The sequence below is a fragment of the Oratosquilla oratoria genome, chromosome 3 (assembly GCF_046742065.1).
Source record: "Oratosquilla oratoria isolate Oo_2021 chromosome 3, ASM4674206v1, whole genome shotgun sequence".
Lineage (NCBI taxonomy): Eukaryota > Metazoa > Arthropoda > Malacostraca > Stomatopoda > Squillidae > Oratosquilla > Oratosquilla oratoria.
In genome coordinates, this window is record NC_134779.1 from 36,991,894 (window position 1) to 37,014,791 (window position 22,898).

Here is a 22,898-nt window from a genome sequence, read left to right on the forward strand (position 1 = left end):
CCTCCTTTTCTGCATCGTCACCAACAGAAAAAAGTCAATGACCAACGTTGTCATGTTGTATGAAAAACAATACAGCCATTACGACAAATTTAGAAGAATCTGCTTTGTACTGCAATGGATTAAACCACAAGTAAACCGGACTGCCCTTGAACATTATTACATAAACCTCCTCATTGTTCCTTAAAGATCACCGGATTACAACTGCCCTTGCTTCACGCGAGTGACAAGTTCAAATCCCCAGATACAAAATTCGGTTTTCGGGTTTTCGTAGTATGGTTTCATGTGTAAGCACTACGTATGTCTGCACACTACCAGGCTCCTTTCATGGCTAAAAATAAATAAATGCTACCACATACACCCTTACACCTTATCTTTTTATGTGTTCTGCTCGTATGGTGAAAGGCAAGCCATAGGTGATGTGTGTGTTGGGGAGGGGGGGATTCCTCGCCTATATAGAACAGTAGTTCCTCCACCAAAGTGAATGCCGTCCACATCACAGTGCGACGAGCTGCACAAATTAAGCTGCGACTTACTTGTACATTTCTTCTTAGGTGATTTCATTCAGCCTAAGAAACCCCACTCCTTGCGCAGCGTACGTAAAATGACAAAATATATGAATAGATAAAATTAAAACAAAGACCATCATTTATGCGCACAATACTGAACTGGGCATGCGCAGCTGCTGGTTCCCGTTACAACCTCCCCTACACGGCACGTCTTGACGGCCTGTTTGTCTTTTGTGTTTAGGTTCCATTAACCCAGGTGCCAAAGCCAGAAACACAGTTCACAATCATGAAATTAACTATGTTAATGCAACTACAAGACCCTGATGTATTGTAGTTTTAGTCACGAAATTCCTTTGCAAATGGAAGGCAACACACAGAAATATATTACACGCTGGGAAAGGGGAAGTTTTATTTGCATTGCTAAATTCTGGAGCGTGGAGACAGGATTTTTGAGTGCCTGTGCATCTTGTGCATTAAGAAAATGACATAACTCAGTTCCAACGAGGTTATGTGCTAACAAGATATACAATGCACTCTAAGCCTCAACCTGATGTATACCCTTCCCAAAAAGTTTCGCGCGGATTTTGAACGAAGTATAAAGCATCCGACACGGTACAGTCGAATACGTGAATAAGAGCTTCCTCACATCATTATTGTAAGTTATAAATGGCAAAAGCAGGCGTACCAACCCTCCCGGCATGTCAAATGATGTCATTACCACCACGGAAGTCATTAGACCACATCTGAACACTTTCCAGACCACTGGTTCATAACCTGTGGTCCACGGGGCCCCTTGTGGACAACGGTGTCTCCCAGTGACCTTCACGAACTGAAAACTGTTAGTGGATGCTTAGCGATTTAATTCGGTGTTGAAGACCCAGGAGGCTAAAGGACAGCAATGCATAAGCACGGGAGATACCCAAGAAAGCACGTGAAGCCTAAAGTGTGAACAGTACGCAAGACGTGGATGTGGCGATCGTTTCTAGTAACTGATTTGGCAACCCTTCATGTCTCCATGTGTTTTTTCGTGGGGCAAATACTGGTTCAGGTGATCCACTACCCCATCCATTTCCCGGGTTTCAAACAAGAAACGAAAAATTTCTTGCCAACAACCACCACAGAGCGCAATATCTATGACGATTCCATTTTATTAGCGCCTCTTCCCTTGTCTTTCTTCAAGTGATTTTCTCCAGGATTCGGTGGAACAACGACTAACTACAGATGACATCTACTCTAAATGCCACTACCACTAAGAAGTTCTGGAGAACCAAGGCACCTCTACACTACAACAAGAGTGCAAAGAACTTAGGAGCATTATGTACGTGCACCCACGCTGACGTCACACGTTTTTGGCTCGCCATAGCTATTTGTGTTCGAAGTACAGGCGTCAACTCCATAACGCGTCGCTTATGTTACCTACAACAAAAACCGTCGCCGGTTGCTTCTCGGGACCTCAAATTTACTCTCTCACGAACAGGATCCAAATAATAGTGGACATATTTGCAGTGGCAGTACTTCGTAAAGAGAGGAAGATCGTGAGATCTTTGTACTTGTTACCATAATTAATAAACCTGAAGAAGACCGGACAACACACAGGCAGTGTGTTATCCTATACATTGAAAAACCTGTTCAAACATAATCACTACTACTCTCATCATGCACAATACCTATAGTCTCGTAAACTATATCATCAAATCACTGTCTCCTCCAATATCTACAACCAATTACAATCTCACAAACTGAAGATGAGATAGATACTACTTTATATTGTACTATCGGCCTCACTATAGTCAGAGCAAGGAGACATGGCCGATAAGGCGGGGCTAGGAGATTTCCCGGTGTTGCCACACATGGGCATCCATGGCGAGAACGTGCGTGTGGATGCAATGTTTTCTGAATGCAGTGTGAGGGGGGCGGGGCCAGAGATTAGATGTAGCGGCAACGTCGCTCTCTCTTTTCCATATGCCATGTCTAGACTTGAAGAAACGAAACCTTTGTATAGAAAACATTGCTTTGATTTTTACCTCAGTGGTGGTGTGTGACAAAAATTATAATATAATCATATGTGGCAACATTATAAAATTATAAAATAGAATTATAAAATAAAATAAAATAATTTAATAATTAGATGTGGCACCACAGGGGAACTCCCAGTGCTCCGCCCTAACGGCCAGTTCTCAGTGCAACGGGTAATATAATGTACCACGCTTTCCTCCCACCCCCACACACGCGCAAAACCAGTACGTTCGGTATTCTTTGCACAAAACGAGTTCTGCTGCGGACCAGGCGAAATAGGTGGCTGTTACACATCCGGCAGTTGTCCCCCCAAAACACCTGCGTGACAACATTGGGCATCCATTAGCCTCCCTGCAGCACTCTCGCGCCATCCTCTCCACAACCACCCTCCCTCCCTCAGCCTGCCTTCACCTCACATACGTCAAAACAAGCACATATTCGCCCCAAACACACTTGTGTTAAGAAAATATATATTTTCAATTGCACAATTTTCTAAATCATATTCTGATATTCAGTATTTAGAAAGACTATTACCGCCTATTCCTTCATACATAGTATACAATGATACCAATTGAACCTGCAATTACTGATGAAAAATAAGCTTAAGTCTAGACATCAATAAAAATAAAATATCACTATAAAGAAAATAAACAATAAAATGTTCAATAAAAGGGAAACTACTAATGAAAACATATTTGATACCCAAATATAAAAATGTAGGACTTTTCTTGTAATTAAAAGTTCAAGGGTTAGTTCACAACAGTAATATTGAAAATGTTATACGAAACAGAATAATTTTTAAAAATATTGGATGTTCTGATTGGCTGTGACGCAGGGAGCTTTTCTGGTGTGTTGTGACGCAGTTGTTCCCAATCCTGAATATTTTGTTTCAGATTATGAATCTGAAATATTCATTCCCCAATTTGAACGACTCTTTATATTCACAGAAATTAAGTTATTTTCCCCCAATTTATCTAATGGATTAGTAGTCATCCGCAAAGCGAGGTGGCTAGATACAAAGACGAACATCTACACCACTTTCCACAAACCCCACTTGTCCCATGCCTTCCTACTTCCGCGTGTATGTTAAAAACTTCACCTCTCATGACACATGTCGCCTTTGGGCTTCTCCTCAAATTTATCATCCATGCACATTTCTACTTCTTCTACACCCTGACCAAGAGCTCTAACGGCTCCATTCACCCCATCCGTCCACCCTTTCTTGATCTCATCGCCGGCACCACTGATTTGTGTATCTTTCAAAACTATGTACTCCAATCTATCCACATAACTATACCACCACAGATTCGCATGTTCTACTCGTTCTCCTCAACTCATCCGTACCCAATTCCAGACAAACACAAGAGTTCCTTCTTTTGTCATACTTGGCCATTCCATGCACAATCCTCCAGGCATCTCACTCCCTTTCTCCACACTTTTCCCTCGCATTCCCCCATGACACAACCCAACCCCATACATACCAGTCGGCACAACTATTGCTTCATTACATTCCTTTCCTTGCTTCCAGCCATCCTTTCACCTTTCCATAGAGCTCCTCGGCCACCTCATGCATGCTCCACTTTCCTCCTTTACTTCATTTACATGTGGATCAGTTCTCAGACGTCCATTACTCAACCAGCGCCATTTTCTCCCCATGCAAATGTATATCAACCATGTCTCCCACCCCATTCTAGGGCATTGCGCTGCCTTGCTCTTTGGTACATCAGCTCTTGCTTTGCTCTTGCAATAAACGGCTCACTTGCTAACCTCTGCTCTCTCCCGTCTCTGTTATCAGTGTCTGCATAAAGCATACATTCTTGCCTTACCTTCCTCCAACTTCACTTCCGTTCGCATAACCCGTGCATCCTCTTCCTTCAATCCATCCGTAAGGATGTTAAACAAGCAAGGTGACATCACTTACACCAACATTCACCTCACAACTCTGTCCATAAATTATAGCCTACATTCCTCCAAACTTTGCATTCACTTCCTCCTTCAATCCATCTGTACATTGATAAACAGCCATGGCAATATGACACACCTGACTCACATCAATATTCACCTCCATATTCTTCATATTTCACATACGTTCCTGTTGCCTTTATACACAACACCAATTCTCGCCCTTATTTTCCTTGACCACATCTGATTCTCATTCTCTCCCTGTCTCTCTCTTCTTCGCCATTACTTTCAATTTCTCTTTCCTATTACCCCCAAACCAACTCCCCTCATTACACATTCATGATTGAATAAAATATTGATTTATGCCTTTGCAGCACCTAAGTATATAAAATTTACAGCTCAGAACATGTTATCATGTTAACACAAAACAATATGTTTTTGGGCATTTTTTCTGTGACACTGCAAAGTATACATGCAAGCAATAAGACACATCCGCCCTTCAAAACACACACACACAGCGCAAGATACGAGAGCATTTATCCTTCATTTCTCCAACTAATGTATTGTACTGACCGCCCTACTGAATAATGTCTTCTTAGGGGAATATCCACAAAAGAAATATCATCTACCAACGGGTATTCCTGGAGTACTCATGTAAGAAAAAATCATGGAAAAAAGTGCCGTTGTGACAGTTCCCCTCCCTGCGGCCCCCACCCCCCAGCCCCGGCCCCTGGCCCTTGGGGACACTCACGTCACTTATTGTGACGTACGTACGCGCGGACTACTGCGCGTACACTTGCACCCAGCCCCGCCACTCTCCCGTCCGGTTGGGCGCGACCCGGCCAGCAGAGGGGTGTGTGCTCTGGGGAACACCGCACAGACTAACTAGCTCAGCAGACTGGTGCGCTTCTCAAAGACAGCCTCGGGCTGTATCGACACCGTTCAACTGGTTCAGCGTCTGGCCTTGGCCCCGTCTCCTAAACGTTTCCTTTCTACTGGTCGGCAGACGTCGGGCACTCATCGAAGCACCCGACGAACTCGGACACTGCCGAACGCCCCGTTCGGCAGTGTCCGTTGCCCAACCGACATGAAATTCAGCTTGACGATCAACGACAACGATGTCGCACCGAAATGTATCCACTGGCCCATTCGCTGTGACGTCTTGCTTCATTTATTTTTTTATATAAAGACTAACGATTCTATTCACCTAATCGACACCTGATATTGATGACGCACTCTGATTTCGTTCTGGCTAGCACCAGTCGATTTCATTTACTTAAACGGGTGGGCTGGGGTGGGGGGGGGGTAATTCGACACTTTGTTGTGAGAATAGAAGATACCCACGATGAGCGAATCGATCTAAATTTACACACAATTCTGAGATCGTAACTGTGTACCTAAGAAGATTACCGAGGGTTTGAAATTATGAGTTGCTGTTATTGACTAACTAGATCGCTAAATATTGTAGACAGAAAACAATAAAACATATGAAGTTCGTACACGCGAAGAGCAATATGGGTGTGTGCGTGTTGGTAAGCTTCCGCGCATGCGCTGACAGATATGACTGAATTGCCAAACCAAATTAAAGCAACTCGAACACAGGATCATAATAAAACATTTTACAACATGCACGTTGCATTGATCCTACACCACCATCTTGTTCAACTTTATTTGTGGGTTGTTCGGAGGAAAGAAGCGCTGGTTATGGTATAATTCTCCCTCCTCCTAGAGCATTTCTTCATCCACGGGTATTTTATTTCATTATTTTCCCAGTCTTGTACATTTTCTTCTCTTACTGTTCAGAGACCAATGGCAGGTACCTTGCTTACATGATGGGGCCCTGCAAGCAAAGTCCAGCAAAGTTGTCAGTTTATCAGAACCCGTCAACCTCTTCATCTTCGTCAGGAGGTACAACCCGGAGAGGCTGGCACTTGGTCCTCAGCCCGGGGCCAAGATTTCTCTTTATCAAGTTAAAACTTATTTCTTACACTTTATCATACATGAAGACCTGACAACCGGCAATTTCTACTCTCCCTACCACTTTGAGCCGGTGGCAGAGAAAGACCACACTGATACAACACAGACAACATTCCAAAGTTTCTTCCCAGAGAGATTTGCGAGACATTCCGAGGACCGTTGCCAACCACGGCGGGGCGGCGGGTTTTCCATTTAGTGCAACTCGAGGCAACAATCGAGTGACTGATTCTTTCTTCTCAGTCACTCAACACAAGGCACCGATTCAATTAAAAAAAAATCCGTTTCTATGTCTGTACACTTTACTCAGAAGTAAACACTGAAACGACGAAGTATATAATTATTATACACCAAGTTTTGGTACATGACGGAGGAATGGGTTATTTGCATGTGCAATCTCAATTTCAAGCAACTCTGAACTCAACTAAAAGAAAATACCACGAACTGGAATAAATTCTGAATACAAAATGAAAAACGAACACACAAACACCACGTGCCCCGTTCCACGCACACAAAAATGATGAAACGAGAGAAGACTAGAGAGAAAAATTGATCACCTTCCGCTGTGCCTGAGGAAAACAGTTCACAAAAGAATGTACTATACGTTAAAGCGATATTGGGATATATGAGAGGACTGCAGCTACAGAGGGCCCAAGAAAAGAATGTAAGAACAACTACAGGGTGGGTCAAAACGCCACCGGAAGTGTCATTACCCTTGCACCGCATAAAATTCTAGATATAGCAGTTACTATTTAAATAAGTGACAGATAAAATAAAAATGGGAGAAGGTATAGCCACAAGAGTGTGATGGAAATACCAATACTACATTTTTCAAGTAGTGTGTGTGTGTGTGTGTGTGTGTGTGTGTGTGTGTGTGTGTGTGTGTGTGTGTGTGTGTGTTCACCTTGGTCTCTGGATCGCGTGTTGGACTCGTGATCGACAGCTATTTCCCTCCCGGAAGAGAGCTCAGAGCTCGTATGACCGTTCTATGGGTAATGCTATGACCTTACACACACACACACACACCCAACTCCCCGCCCACGAGAGTCGGAGTAACGACCCGAAGCGCAGCGATACCGAAATAATTTCGGCCCTGGGCAGGATTCGAACCAGGTACTGCCGCACCTCCGTACTGGCAGTGTGTGTGTGCGTGCGTGTGTGTGTGTAAAAACTTCCGTGCATCAACATGTACACCACTCTACATTCTACTTTCCTGCATAACCCATCTTGATAAACACATCTTCATAAACGTTTGTAACATGCACGCATGGTTTATACCCGTGAAATCCTGTCTCTTAATTGTCCAACTCCCACACAGCTTTGAAGTCGCTAATAGACGCAAACAGGATTTAGCTTCTAAGCTATTTTAGGATTTTCCACAGCTTTATGGAAAGTTGTATTTCTTGGTATCTGTCATACTGACGTTTATCCTTTTACTCTAAATGCCGCCAAGTGATTTTATTTGGTTCCCCGTGATCTAAAGTCATTACGGAAGTCAAGTCGTTAAAATTACGAATTTCCGCCTACAACAATTGATACTTTGGCGTGCTGCATGCGTTACGTCGTGTTCACAAATAGCTGTAGCATAGCTAATCATTTACGAGCAAATGCACAAAAATGTCGAAAGCTTTTGAAGAAAATTCCGTTACTGTTAACGGTTTCTTGGCATGAGGATGCCCTCCTGCCTACCAACCAAACACAGAAAACGCATCATACTAACGTAGTCAACGTTGGGCGTCATATTGCCCAAGGTCTAAATATTCTTAGATCTTGATATTGCCTACGTGACAACTACGATTTAGCACTCCACCAGTCCACGGTCTCCTATCATCCCTGATCAACTCTCAGTCCATGTATACGTTCAAGTATATATATATATATATATATATATATATATATATATATATATATATATATATATATATATATATATATATATATATATATATATATTACACACACACATATAATACATGAAATATGACTCGTCACGGTTCGGTCGGCACAGAATGATACAAAATGTAGTTTCTCTGTATCACGTTTTGTAGCACTTAAATGTGTTGCGCGGAATCCATATGCTTGCACCAGTCATTATTTTTCTTTTACACTTTGATGCATGTTAACGCATCAACATGTTCAACACCAGCACTCCACCTAATGTGCTGTTACTTAGGCATGTCACATAGAATTAATAAATTGATAAATGAAATGTTCGATTGTATTATTTACTTTGCAAATTCTGTCCTCATCCAAAACTAGTTTTACTTAAGAACATAAGAATAGAGGACTGCAAGACACCACTAGACAGTTTCATGTCACTTCCACCTATCATTCCTACCCATATTGTTCTCTCATCTCTTATTTTTTTCAGCGTTCAGTACATGGTCACTAAACACATTCCATTTGTTAACCACTCTATTGCTCAACCAGTTCTTGCCTATTCCCTTGTTAAACTTAAAGGGGGACGGGGTGGGGGGGGGCGTTGCTGTGCCGATTGGCGCACCATATGTTTATGTCAAGGCTATATAGTTGCCCTGAATTGATAAATGTTAAAAGGATCTTCGACTTTCCCACACGAGCAAAACCATACCAGAATTCACCTGACTTGTTCCATTCCCGATGCAAATATGTCCAAACAAAAATCGCGAAACTCTGCGTTAAAATGACAAACTGCATTTCATTTTGCGGGGCTGATATAGATTCTTGTATAGTTACCTTTACCAACAATACTTATGCTGTGTCATTCCCACGCGTACTCCCAAAGTGGGCACAAAAGAAGGCCTTATGTTTTCCTCAGCGAAACCTTACAATTACATAATGAAATAATGATATAAAAAATACTGCACAAAACCGTTACAAGCTAATCATGGACCGTATAATGGCATTCCCCTCTAGGTCATCAAGCATTCCGTTTACGGCTAACTGCAAATACGCTAACATCTGGATCTACATACTAGCACATCCAGCCGTTATCTGGATTCGTTGCCAAAGCTCAGTTCTACTTCATGGCAACACAAAAACCAATTATACAGCGTTTTTATAATAAAATACAATAAAAGCATACAATTAATGGAACTTAAACAGTATTTGTAAAACATTAACATACAAAGCCACAGACAATGAATAAAAGACGAAATTTATTAAAACAGAAAAACAAAATTCGAAAACCATCTGTAAGGATTGGAACTTGCAATTTGAACAAATCGATAGAAATCAGACTAATTAAAATGAAATTACCTTCTCTAACGGTACGAGAGTTTAATTGGGCCCATTGAATCTGTGGTTACAAAGTAGGCAAATCGAAATTGTTACAATTATATACTAAAGAAACGAAAGCATGGGCAAGTACTGCCTAGCAGTTGAGCTAAGGAAAATCTCCCACCATTATCACCACCGAGTTCAGCTGCTCCAAGACCCACCACACCGATCTCATGCAATCTGTACTTAGTGCAAATGACACAAACATGGCCGTGTCTTCTCCAAACACGAGCAACTGGACAATCCCCATTCTTGAGATTCTCCTCCCCCCGTTACCCCCCTCCCTCCTGCCATTCATCATCCCAAACTTGAAAGCAACCTCACACCTACAAACATTAAATTAAATAATCACAAACGTTTGCTATTGTCACGCCACTCAATTGAATTCAGACACTGTTTTCTTGCACGCACATCATGGCATCATGGTCTACCTTTATAACCAATCCTCTTTATAGTGTATAGGCCACAACGTACAGACTCCACATAGAGAATGGGAGTAAAAAATAGACTCTCCTCGCTTGCATGCCAATAAAATATTCAGTTACCGAAATTTATCAAGACTTAATTGTTACTTGGGTAACAATTTCCGAGGCCGTGCCCTACTATCACTGAATCCATGTCCACTTTCTCCTCTATTAATTTCTGTTGAGACAAATATATCGATACATATAAAATGATAAATGCTCGAGATGTGCATTTGTTTCTGAATGTATCTTTAACTGATTTTACGTGCTTATATACTCATACGTTTACTAAGTTTCCTTTAGACTGGTCTATGTATCATGTATCACGTAGATATTCTGGGAATTTGCGAGACTGAGCCTGATACTCTGTTGTCATTTTCTGCCAAGTGATTCAAGCATTCTTCCATGGTGTTATCTGGTCTGTTAATATGCGTCCACAATTTAAATCGCACTCATATTTCACTAGAGGTAATACATGAAGAATATTTAATCACCGTTGTAATACTGACACTTGATCTATTTTTCTTTTCTTTCTCCTTCTGTGTCATTCCCTCTGGCACTTTGCCTGAACGTGTTGCCTCAGACTGCTGGTTCTTTCAAACATGAACTTGGAGCAAATTCCTGGACTAGTTATTCTCTAGATTCACCATTCCCTCCCCTGTGTACCCCCCTCAAATCCACCCACTCAGTTACATTAAATTCTTGGCCGAAAAAAACAGCAGAATTTATGGTTGATGGATATTATATTTCATAAGGACGTGAACCCGAACAAGGTAAAGATCAAGGAGAAGGGCGACAGGTAATACAAGCGGTATAGCTAAGCCTTCACGTCATTCACTGCATTTCGTGCGAGCCTACACACAAAATAACTTATGCTAAATCACAACACAAGCTGGGAATGGCGGTGCACACTTACCGGTATATATAATAGCATGATACGGAATCGGCGAATTACAAAATGTATCTCAATGTGGTATCTCCTTCATCCACTGCCACGTCCTGTTCGTAGTTTGCATCCAACTGCCAACACGATGTCCACCTCTCAACGCACGGTGTTGTCTCACACACAGTTTCATAAATTAGAAGCTCATCCTTAAACTGCGCAGTAGGTAATTCGAAGTTATCCTTTCGCTAGCTCCCGACACTGCCTCCCAGGGTTGGGGGGGGGGGTCTGATTCAGTCTCTTAGCGTCGTGTTCGTTAAAAGTATTGGAATTATCCAGAAGTTAGGTGAAATTTTCGTTTTCTTTCGCTGTCTTGGTTGGGTATTTTTAACAGAGATTTCACATAAGTTCATCAGTCGGATTAAGTTTATTCTGGCGAATCGTTACGATGATTAGGATGGATATTTGGTTTTTCATTATAACATGGTGGGGGGTTGTTATTGGTACATCTTCAGCGAATCCACTTCAACCAACGGACGAAGCCCACACCAAAGCAATCCAACGTTCTCCATATTGCCACAACCCACATCAAACTAGTTACATTGGGATGGAAGATAGGTTGTGGGAACAGAGACTGGGCACACCAAGTCAACGAGAATTCACTGTAAACACCGCCCTGAACACACGCGCACACTTCACCTCTCCTTCGCCTGCCCTAACCACTTGCTCTTACAATATTGTCTTAATCGCGGGGAGCAAGGTCTACGTAGAGCTGCACATATATCTTCCAAAGTGATCAGACAGGAAGGTACGAACGGCTGCTTACTAATAAACAGATGCTTTAGGAGTAGTTCAGCTACTCTGCCTACGTTGTTGTTGTTAGCAATGGAGGGGAGGAGGGGGGTGATGATGTTGATCGTGCCGTGTGGCTGTGGGGCCTCCCTCCGTGGGTTTCTCTCGAACTGAGCCTTCGCGCGCACATCACCCTGTATTGACTCCGAGCTCGGCGCTGTTGCCAAGTTTCGCGTACACAAACAAAAGCACGTGGCACCAGGGTGCAAGCAAACACATCTCATTATAAGGTCTACTTTATAAAGATTAAAGTCACGTTTCCCACTGTATTACATGGTACCGAATATATAAGACCCGGTATAACAACAAGCTTACAGAGAGGTGGTTGTGACCACGCATAGGGCTGAAATCAATATAGCGGAGTGCTGGGCCAGTCGCAGAGAGTTAACCCGGCAGCAGCAGCACTAGCAGCAGCAGCACAGTCGAGAAGGGAAGGGAGGGAGGAAGGGTAACAGAGAAAAGGGGAAGTAGGTGGGCGAGGAAGTGTCATAGGCCTCAAATTCAGCATGGCACCATATGTAACTGTTTGGCGCCGAGAAAGTCTCTGATGGTAATGGCATCGATATGTGTGTGTGTGTGTGTATGTGTGTGCGCGCGCGTGTGTGTGTACAGTATTTGGCACTTGCCAATGAGGGCCAAGTTAATACCACAGTGACTGGCAGGTATAACGACTAACTTAATCTCCAAAAAAGTTTCACGTATAACAATCAATGATTACAAGCAAACACTATAACCTAACAGAAGTTAAGTGTATGAGAACTATAGGCCTACATGTGTTCCATACGTTAAAAGAATGTTAATTCTGAACAAATATATGGGTTAAGGAAATCTGCTTTCACACTCAAAAGAAGTACTGTCGGTGGATTCTCAAATAACGGAAAGGGTGAACCAAACTTAACTCGACGAAAAAAAGTCGTGCATTCTTTTTACAATGCCTGAAAAAAGTAACCAAGTATAATCCTATGACACTTTTTATGTTACCAATATAGAGTATGACAATATCTACAGTATACAAGAAATTTTTAACAAACAAATAAATTATTGAGTAAATGAATAGATAATCGATAAATAAATCTATCTACTGTATATACCATGGCGTCTTTACTCATATAAGAGAGATATGCAAGTCAAAATTCACGCATCTTAGCTCCACGTGGATGAACAACCATCACTGTCTCCTGTCCACTGTCCGGGTCAGTGATAAGTAAATAGATAAATAGATAATTGAATACATTTTATTTTCTACCAAGGCAGCTCCAACCACATGACTGATTCCGTTTGTACCGGCACATTTTCATTTAGTCTTGTCTGCCGTCAGATGATTTTATTAATCTTCGTAGCACACCTGACGATGCTGCATTTGATAAAGAGAAAAATAAATTCTTTACATAAGTCCAAATTTTTTTTACAAGTCTTGATAAAATAAATAGTAATAGCAATCTATATTTGTTAAGGTCTAAAAAATCGCATTTCATATCGTTATCAAGAAAATTATTTAAAGAATAAGTAGACAAAAGAACAAATAAATAATCGAATAGAAAATTAAACAAAGATAAATATAAGTTGAAATGTCAACTGAAAAAATGATAGTAAACATTATAACAATAATGTAGTACACAGTTTTACGACACCCACACATACACATACACACGCACATACATACAATACATATGCATGCATATGTTTTGCACATATAAAGAAGTTTAGTACGAAATTAGACAGAAATAAAGTCAAACCTCGTCCCATGTCTTCTTCCTCCACCTCTCTCTCTCTCTTTCTCTCTCTCTCACACACACACACACATACACACGCGCGCCCATAGAAGCAAATGTGTATTACAAAAGAGAGGACATTTAAAACTACTGAACGGAGATTACACTGAGGATGGGAACAACACGAACAATGACGGGAGGAGATCGAAGGACAGAAGTTGGAGAAAACTAATCATACGCGGGAAAGGATGGATATGGACGGAAATCTGAAAGAGAGAGAGAGAGAGAGAGAGAGAGAGAGAGAGAGAGAGAGAGAGAGAGAGAGAGAGAGGAGCGAGAGAGAGGGGGGCGAGAGAGAGAGAGAGGAGGGGAGAGAGAGTGAAAAGACAAAGAGATTACTATATACTACCTGTACATTTCCAGAAATCCTTTTAGGATGTCTAGGAGGCGTGAACCTACATAGTTCATGTTTATTATTTCATTTAGCGTAAATGTTTATCGTAATTGTTCATCGTAAACTGATAACATTCACCGAAGACGCCAGCCCTTGCAGCACGTATAACTGAAGCCGACTGTGCAAGACTGCAAGGTTAATGAAAAGTAGGCCTACTGAGGTTTCCAGGAAGAGTGTTTCCAGGAACAATATGAGAGACCACTGAGGATGTAAGGGACGAAGAACAAAGAGCCTAGGGTATAGGACGTGTAGATCATCTTTACATTTTTTTTTTCAGCCCTTCAACCATAACCCATTCATCAAGATGGCAAGGCACTGGATGTCTTTGTCCAAACCCAGGGATTCAAGTCCATATGGTGCTCTTACTGCCGTCTAGCGCTGATTTGCTCAGCGGGACTCGAACTACCATTTACTTAATAGAAAAGACCATTATGGAGAACCTGGGAGAAGTACAAAGAGTTTGGTTAGGGCTGGACTGAGGGAGATGTATGTTGCGCTGATGCACATTATATACTGTATAGTGTATGATGCGGTGGAAGCAATTTTAGTGTGGGAATTGTTGGATTGACACGCGGTGAGACAACAGTTGCTGAATGTAAAAAAATATATGTCCGGGTATATAAGTGCCGGCGTGGTGGCGTGAGGAGGGGGGGTGAGAAAGTGATAGGTGATGTTCTCATGGTTGTTCAATTTCGTACGAACACGGAAATTTTTCTCTCTCTCTCCCACTCCTTTTCCCGCGTCGTGCATCCTTCTAAGTTATCTACTTCCATTCATCCTCATAACGTAACCATACCACCTCATGTTGGCCTCTTGTGCTCTTTCTCTCAATCCCGTTTATACCTGAGTCCCTTCGCGAATGTTTTCCGTTCCTTATTTTATCATATCTAGTAACAGGAACCCTCAGACACTTCATTTTCACAACCTCCTTCCCGCTCTTGCTGCACAGCTATTGCTTCAGACATTCCTCTTGTCGTTTCCGATGGAGTCCTTTCCGTTTACCCACACTTCTCCTGGGGCACCTCTTTTAGGCTCGTTTCACACGTACCGACTTTTCGCCGTGCGCCGTCCACGACACGACGTCGTGCTCTCAAAGACCCGTGAGTGTCTATGGACGCTTTCAAACGTGGTCGTGGCCGTAACGTATGAAAATACCCATAGACACGATGTCGTGTCGTGGACGGCGCAAGGCGTCGTACGTGTACGACGCAAGTCGGTACGTGTGAAACAAGCCCAAGAGAATTCGAGGTGGTCTGTAACTGGCGATATCTGCTTCCACTCCTAAGTACTACATTATTTCGCGTCCTTTGGAAAGCCGTATTAAACGTATCTCTATATCTCCTCGCGAAACTCGTAAGTTTACGAGATCATAACAGACATCGTAAATCTACGACCAAGAGATACGACACTTTCAATAGTGCCTTAGTAGTCAAATGAGTTAAAGGCAAGAGGATAATGACAGTGATAAGAAATGGTGCAAGTAGTCATAAAATGTCACTTTAATCAAGTGACGTCATAATGACGTAATAGTGGAGCCGGTGATGTGTATGGAAACAAAACTTGGCCGCTCGGGGTGGAGCAAAGGGGAACAGTGGAACTAGTGGATTTATTTATCTATTTGTTAATTTGTTCATTCATGTTTATCGTATATTCATCAATTATAAATTAATAAAAATATATATATATACATACATATATATATATACATACATATATATATATATACATATATATATATTTATATATATAACATATATAAATGTTTCATTATTTTCAAGAATATATGTAGTACAAGGTGACGTGGACGAGTATATACTAGGAGGATCTTAGCTGTGACTGAAGCCGTGATCATTGCCTTAAGTGCAGGGATAGACAAGAGAAAACAAGAGAAACATGGGAGAAATATAACAAGAGAGATGAACACCATCGCACGTTCAAGTATACAGAAAAAGCAAAGACGTTGTGAAAGATCTTACGATTCGAAAGTGGATGAAAGGAGAAGGACAGGAAGACCGAGAGTAAAGTGGAAGGATGACGTAGGAGAATGTATTTAAATCGACATACATCCTCACCAGCCATCCGCCAAATTGAACGTGAATAAAGTTCCTTTGGAAGTTCGTTCAATACCACTTCACCTTCGTCAATCTCTCCCGACAGAGTCTTTGCTTCCAATTTAACATTCCGTGGGTCTTTTCAGACGCTTTCGCTTGATCTGGTTTTTGAGTTGCTGTTTTGGATCGCTTTCTTTTCTAAAGAAGTCGTCTGTTTTCTCAGTATATGATGCACTCGCTCAGTGGGGGCCAATTACGTTACCTCTTTTTATTTTTGTGTTTTATTTTCTGTTTATATGATCTATTTATTTATCCATTCATTTGTTATTTATTTCTGCCGATAGACATCCCCTGTCACGTACCACCGACATTTCCATTTTTGCTGTAGTGACACCCTCCAAACTTTTTATTCTGACTAACGATCTGGCAGGTAGCGACCTCTGGCAACTATAATGTCCACAGTTTTACCATCGATGATGTCGACATTTCTCACCACGAATAACCGTCATCTCACGAATCATCAACACGAATCTCATGCAGACAGAATTAACAATGTGAATATTATCGTTGCTGTTATGGTTGTAATTTACCAGCGTTTCTATCTTTATGGATAATTAATTCGAAAGTGGATGAGCCGGGGGGGGGGGGCTGCATGTCAACGCACCAACATCAACAGGTAACGTTCCTTATATGTTTTATGCTGTTTAATATCAGACGAATTTATTAATCGAATGGGAGAGGCTGGAATTGATGCTCAAATGAAATCGTCAATCATTAGCAAGAATAAAATCAAACAAGATGCGTCACTGGAACGGAGGAGGAGGAGGAGGAGAAGGAGAAAGGCAAAAGGGGGCCAACGGCGCAAGTTGAATAATTCTGTGACGGAACTTTGACCCTTAAGCGTCGATCATTTGGGGGCCAAATTCGCATAAAACGCGAATAAATGGTTCTGGAAAGGGAAAATAAAAATCCTGACCGTACAAAGCGTTCAGTGCAGTCACGTCATGACGCCTGGCTAAGTTGATTAATTGTTAACAAATACTTTTGATTCCAGGACGCAAGCTATGGTTTCCTATGATGTATAATTGAAAAGCCTGCGTCCTCACTCCAAACCTATCCCCCCCTCCCCATAGCTGCATAGTTATCAACTTCATGTTATCGACAGAAACACGTGACGTAAAAATCCGTTAGATTATCATGTTTTTTCAGTGTGTGTGTGTGTGTGTGCGCGCGCGCGCGCGTATTTTTTTTTAATCACGTGCTGGGCTCATGATCGACAGCTATTTCCCTCCCGGAAGAGAGCTCAGAGCTCGTATGACCGATCTATGGGTAATGCTGTGACCTTACACGCACACACACAACCAACTCCCTGTCCACGTGAGATGGAGTAACGACTCGAAGCGCAGCGATACTGAAATTATTTCAGCCCTGGGCAGGATTCGAACCCGGACCGCCATAGTGACAGTCGGAGACTCTACCAACCGCGCCCCCGTGTGTGTGTGTGTGTGTGTGTGTGTGTGTGTGTGTGTGTGTGTGTGTGTGTGCGCGCGTGAATAAAGAAGGATACAAGACAGATATGAGGTGAAAATGAAAAGGTATGGAGCGTCTTCATACAGATCCAAACGGTTCGACATTTAGGCCTTCGTCAGTGGGATCCAAAGGAACGAAACGTTCGAACGTGAATAAAGTTTCATGTTCTAATAACGATTCATTGCTGCCTCACCTTCATCACAGTATATTATATGTATATATATATATATATATATATATATATATATATATATATATATGTGTGTGTGTGTGTGTGTGTGTATGTATGTATATGTATCAATTTCTGCATGTATGCCTCCTCAAGTTTCTCGATGTTGATGGCTTAGAATTAAAATGAATTGTGGTTGATAATTCTGTCTGTTTTAGGCGATTTCATTCAACTGAATATTCAAATAATCTCAATTTATCTATACACCAACGACAACGTGTACATTTATCATGGCTACCGTCAAGCGATTTTACTCAGTCGAGGGACACCCCTCCCACTCGCCGCCCTCTACCAACGAGCTGCGAAAAGGGGCCAACACCGAAAATAATTTTATATGAGCGAGCTTACAACGCTAAAAGGCTACTTTTGGAACCCCTACGAAAGGCAATTAGCCTCTTACTTTCCCCCGACGTAGACTTGGAACTGGTCAGGATGAAAGGAGGGGCGAAGATTGCCGACTTAATTTTATTTTACTTTATTTTCTTTCTTTGTCTATATCCATCTTTTATTTTAGGGTATATATAACCCACTCCGTTGTTTTGACTTTCCCTTCCTCACCTTGCTATTGGCTACGTTATTTCCAACGTTAAGTTCAAATTTCTTTCCCAGCCTCTACTCTCCTAACCGCCCCCCACCCCACCTCACCCCCGCGATTTGGTCCACTTCCCAACTGCCTTCTCCGGCCAGTGGAGCTCACATCTTACCAAAGAAAAGGACGCTTCACGATTCTCGTCGACTGTTGTGAGTTCGTTTGATTAGAAACGACTTCGGTTACGCTCTTTCGTCTTTCGAATCTCCAAATGTCAAATTACCTTTGCACTATACATCGATAAATTGAACTACAAGATGTTGGACACGTTCTTTGAACGTCTTCAGTCAAGTCTAGAATACTGTAAGCAAAGTTTTCTCATTGCTATTAAAATTCTCGACATTTGTCGAGAATCGGCCTACTGTGAATCGGGTGTAAATCTGTGGTCACTACGTCAAAGTTTCAAACGACCTTTTTCGAACGCAACCTTCCATTCGACTCAACGCTTTTACTGCGTGTATCAAAGAAGTGTTGTCAATGGTGCCGACACGATGTTATCTGCCACGGGAATATTACCACTGTTCAGTGGTTTCCAAACCGGGAGGGTAAATTACTTCCCTCTTAGGGTAAATATGGCAATTTTGGAGAGGTAATGGAAGGGGTGACAAAAAAAAAAAAAAAAAAAGGAAACCAAAGGAACAATACATCTTGCGGTAGGATATTGTACAATATAATGTACAAGATATCACATATATCCGAAGAAAAAATAAAATAATATGTCCAGGGTTTTGACATGAAATGAATATTATTATTGACCTAGTTTTGGTTCGAATTGCTTGTAAAATTATTTGGTACTCAAATAAATTTATCTGAATCTGAACCTAGTTTTGCAAATGGGGATAGCTTGGTTAGATGTGCCATGTTAAGCTGTGTAACATATATACTGTGTATGTATGTATGTATATATATATATATTATATATATATATATATATATATACATATATATATACATATACATACACACTGAATGGTTCCCGGTGATCAATTAATAACTTTTTCAACCACATATTACTTTTAATTCCATACCATCGCAAACGAGACTGAGAATCGCTCGAAGGAGGCATCCGTTGGAAATTGAAACGTAGACGAGCCGAGGATTCGAACCCAGCTAACCCGTAACAAAGTTACATTGACGTAAACCATACAAGTATTAGCTGGTTACGGGTTAGCTGGGTTTGAATCCTCGGCTCGTCTACGTTTCAATTTCCAACGGATGGCTTCTTCGAGCGATTCTCAGTCTCGTTTGCGATGGCATGGAATTAAAAGTGATATGTGGTTGAAAACAAAAATATATTTATATATGTGTATTCACCACCTCGGATCTGCTGCAGTCTCTGTCGAGACAGCCAGACACCACCCTACGGCAGTGAGCTCAGAGCTCATTATTTGCCGATCTCTGGGTAGGTCTGAAACCACTCACACACCACACACCGGGACAGCAAGGTCACAACTCCTTGACTAACGTCCCGTACCTACTCACTGCTAGGTGAACAGGGGTTACACGTGAAAGGAGACAAACCCAACTTATCTCCGCCCAGCCGGGGAATCGAACCCCGGTTCTCTGGCTTGTGAGGCCAGTGCTTTACCAATCCGCCACCGAGCCGTGTGTGTGTGTGTGTGTGTGTGTGTGTGTGTGTGTGTGTGTGTGTGTGTGTGTGTGTGTGTGTGTGTGTGTGTGTGTGTACAACTGTGCCCATCTCGACTACGCGGTTCCAAAGTACCACAGACATTTATGACCGAGCTCCTACAGAAAGAGAACACCAGCTGTCAAGGATACCCTGATTGTCTTCTAGGGAGTAGGGCTCACAGAAAGCGAGAGGTTCCAACCCGCTAGGGTGAAATCGACAAAGGCAATCTAAATCCGTTTCTACAGATACCGTTGTTATTCAAATCATTTCTACCCATATTTTTCTACAGCTACTCCAGTAATTCTATTTCTGAAACCTATGGTCTATATGAAATTATACTGTTCCTAGGATAAAGATAAATACATGATTACTCGCTCCTACTGCCATGATTTCATTAACACACACTGCCCTCCTCGTAGTAATATTCTGCAACAAAACGGTTATTACAACTGACATGAACAATATGTACATCTCGACTGGTACTAAAACAAATACTACAGCAACTATCCAAAACCATTGTTTCTGCTTCTAAGGCAAGAATTATGCGAGTACCATTGTCTTACTGTGAAAAAAACGACTGCATCTACCACACCAACAAGACTATGAGGATGCTACTCTCTGAATTACTCCTCAGACTTTTCATATTTACCAGCAGTGTTCTTCCTGGATGAATTATATATGTGCAGCAGCTCGACTACTTAAATGATTAAACAGGTACAGACACTGCTACATCTAATTCTACATTTAGTACCCTCTACAAAAACAATGAGAACTCTAAGCGGAATACAGTGGTCATGTGCCCTTACTGCACGGAGAGGCAGGCAGAGAGCACGCTGCCTCCAATCTTGTGCGCAGGCCGACATGCGCACTCACGCAGGAACGGTTTCATCCCAGACGACGTGATTTGTACATCATTCTCCTGTTTCCAATTTCAATTAATTTTCCTGGTTTCCAGGAAATTCAGATCCGTTAATGTCTTCTCTGGAATTTATAAAATCTACTGAATTCTAAGGAAAACCGGCTTTGAAATAATTTCACTGTACACGATGCACATGGAAGAAATAACTTCACACGTTTGATGATTTGAAGTAATGAGTAAAACTTAACTTCATTATGCTCAATATGCTTTTATAGTTCCTATTCTATAATGCTTCCCTGGAAAGAGTTTTATCTTGGGCTAATGGAAAACAGAACACAGAAAAGCTCCCGACGGACTGGTATCATAAGTGGTTGAAACAAAAAGGAACGGAATGCGTGTAGTTGGAAAATCAGATTTTCTCTAGTAGATAGCTAAACTTTATTCTAAAACTATTGTAAATATAGATAATGAGGAAGCTCATAATTTACATTAGAACTTTTAAAAAGGTGCAAAATGACTGATGCCATGGGGAATATACTGTATATATACATTTTCAAAAGATTGTATCGAACATTATCTTGCAAATTTGATTATTACCTTACATATATCCATTTCTTTATATTCTGCTGCAGATGTTCTGTCTTTAAATGCATTTTGTATAGTTCGCATTGTGTTGTTATTTCTATTGTCATTCTATTTCTTTTCATTGCTCGAATAGCTGACTTGTCCAATGGGAAAAAATAACTGACGATTATCGTTCATTTACTCGTTTGTGGATGGCTCGCTCTTGGGACTATGAAAACATGGTGAAACTGAACAATTTTCTACAATTTTTCACGGGAAAAGATTACTGGAGTTAATTATGACCACTACTACTACTGCTACCTCCATCGCTATCACTACTTTTACTTAGAATACTAGTATTATGATACCAGCTACGATGTTTCTAAAATATGAAGTTGTTATCTAGATTGTTTTCTCTAATGGCTGGCCTGCAGGCAAATATCTCGGTGAGTACGGATGAGCTGCTTTGCTTTGCCTACTGGCCATTAAAAATAATTACAACTGTGTTCTAATTGATAACGTCATGTCTTGATATTAAACATATTTCTCAATTGATGTGAGGCACCTTTTCAGTTCAGCACCGCCGGTGGTGGTGACAGTGATGATGGTGGTGAAAGCTTTGGTGTACAATCAATTCAAATCGTGATGTCTTCGACGTTTACGGTTACAATTAGCTTTTGCACCATCATTAATGGTGTTAGATAATGGCTTAACGTCTACACGGGGGCACAGGGGACCGGAGGCAGTGTTCATGTCGTGGCTGAGATAATGACAGTCAGGCTAACGATGTAATCCCATGATCAGTTGTGGTGTCAGCTGTTCCATGGTTCAGAGAAAGAAAGCTGACAACGTCAGGTGACGAGAACACGAGCGAAGCCGTTGCAAGCAACTGCAAGCAAGCAAGAGACCGTGACAGTATTCTCATCATTAAAGGCTACAATTCATTCAACCAACTTCAGAAGGGTAGAACGAGGAGCACAAGACATTAGACTTGGAGAAGCGAAAAACGAGTTTAGTTGGCTCGCATGCCAGACGACAAAACCCAACACACGACACAAAAGATCCTTCGCACTACATCTCTACAAGCGTCTAGATAATGGAAACTTGAAATAAACATATCTTTTGTCTATTAACATGTCGTACTCTATTCTTTTACAGTACAGAAAGGACGCATGCAAATGAGACATATTCTTACTTGGAGTAGGTGTCAACATACATCTCTACCTCCACCTGAGGCAGGCTGGAGAAGTGCTCATTGCCGTTAACTGACGCATAAGCGAAGCATCATTTACCTGTTTTACATCGTTCACTTACATTAATACATAGATAAACGCATGTAACTAAATGCTAATGTCACTGCATAAGTATGCATACACATATATAACGTACCCACACAAACATTCCGTGAGAGAGAAAGTGTGTGCG

At 41.5% G+C, this 22,898-nt stretch overlaps 1 protein-coding gene across 5 annotated transcripts in view; it reads right to left on the reverse strand.

Annotated features, from left to right (window-relative positions):
• The window catches only part of LOC143021605 (uncharacterized), a 477,388-nt gene that overhangs the window by 266,506 nt on the left and 187,984 nt on the right, over window positions 1-22,898 (reverse strand). Inside the window, exon 1 of one of the 5 annotated variants that reach the window (XM_076179227.1) lies at window positions 11,037-12,107. The exons of 3 other annotated variants lie outside the window; for them this stretch is intronic. Coding sequence is in view for 1 of the 2 variants with exons in the window: in XM_076179220.1 (XP_076035335.1) it covers window positions 11,037-11,054 (18 nt within the window). In the remaining variant the exon portion in view is untranslated. Of the gene's footprint in view, window positions 1-11,036; window positions 12,108-22,898 lie in introns of those variants that run through there. One more of the 5 variants, XM_076179220.1, reaches the window with a different exon arrangement.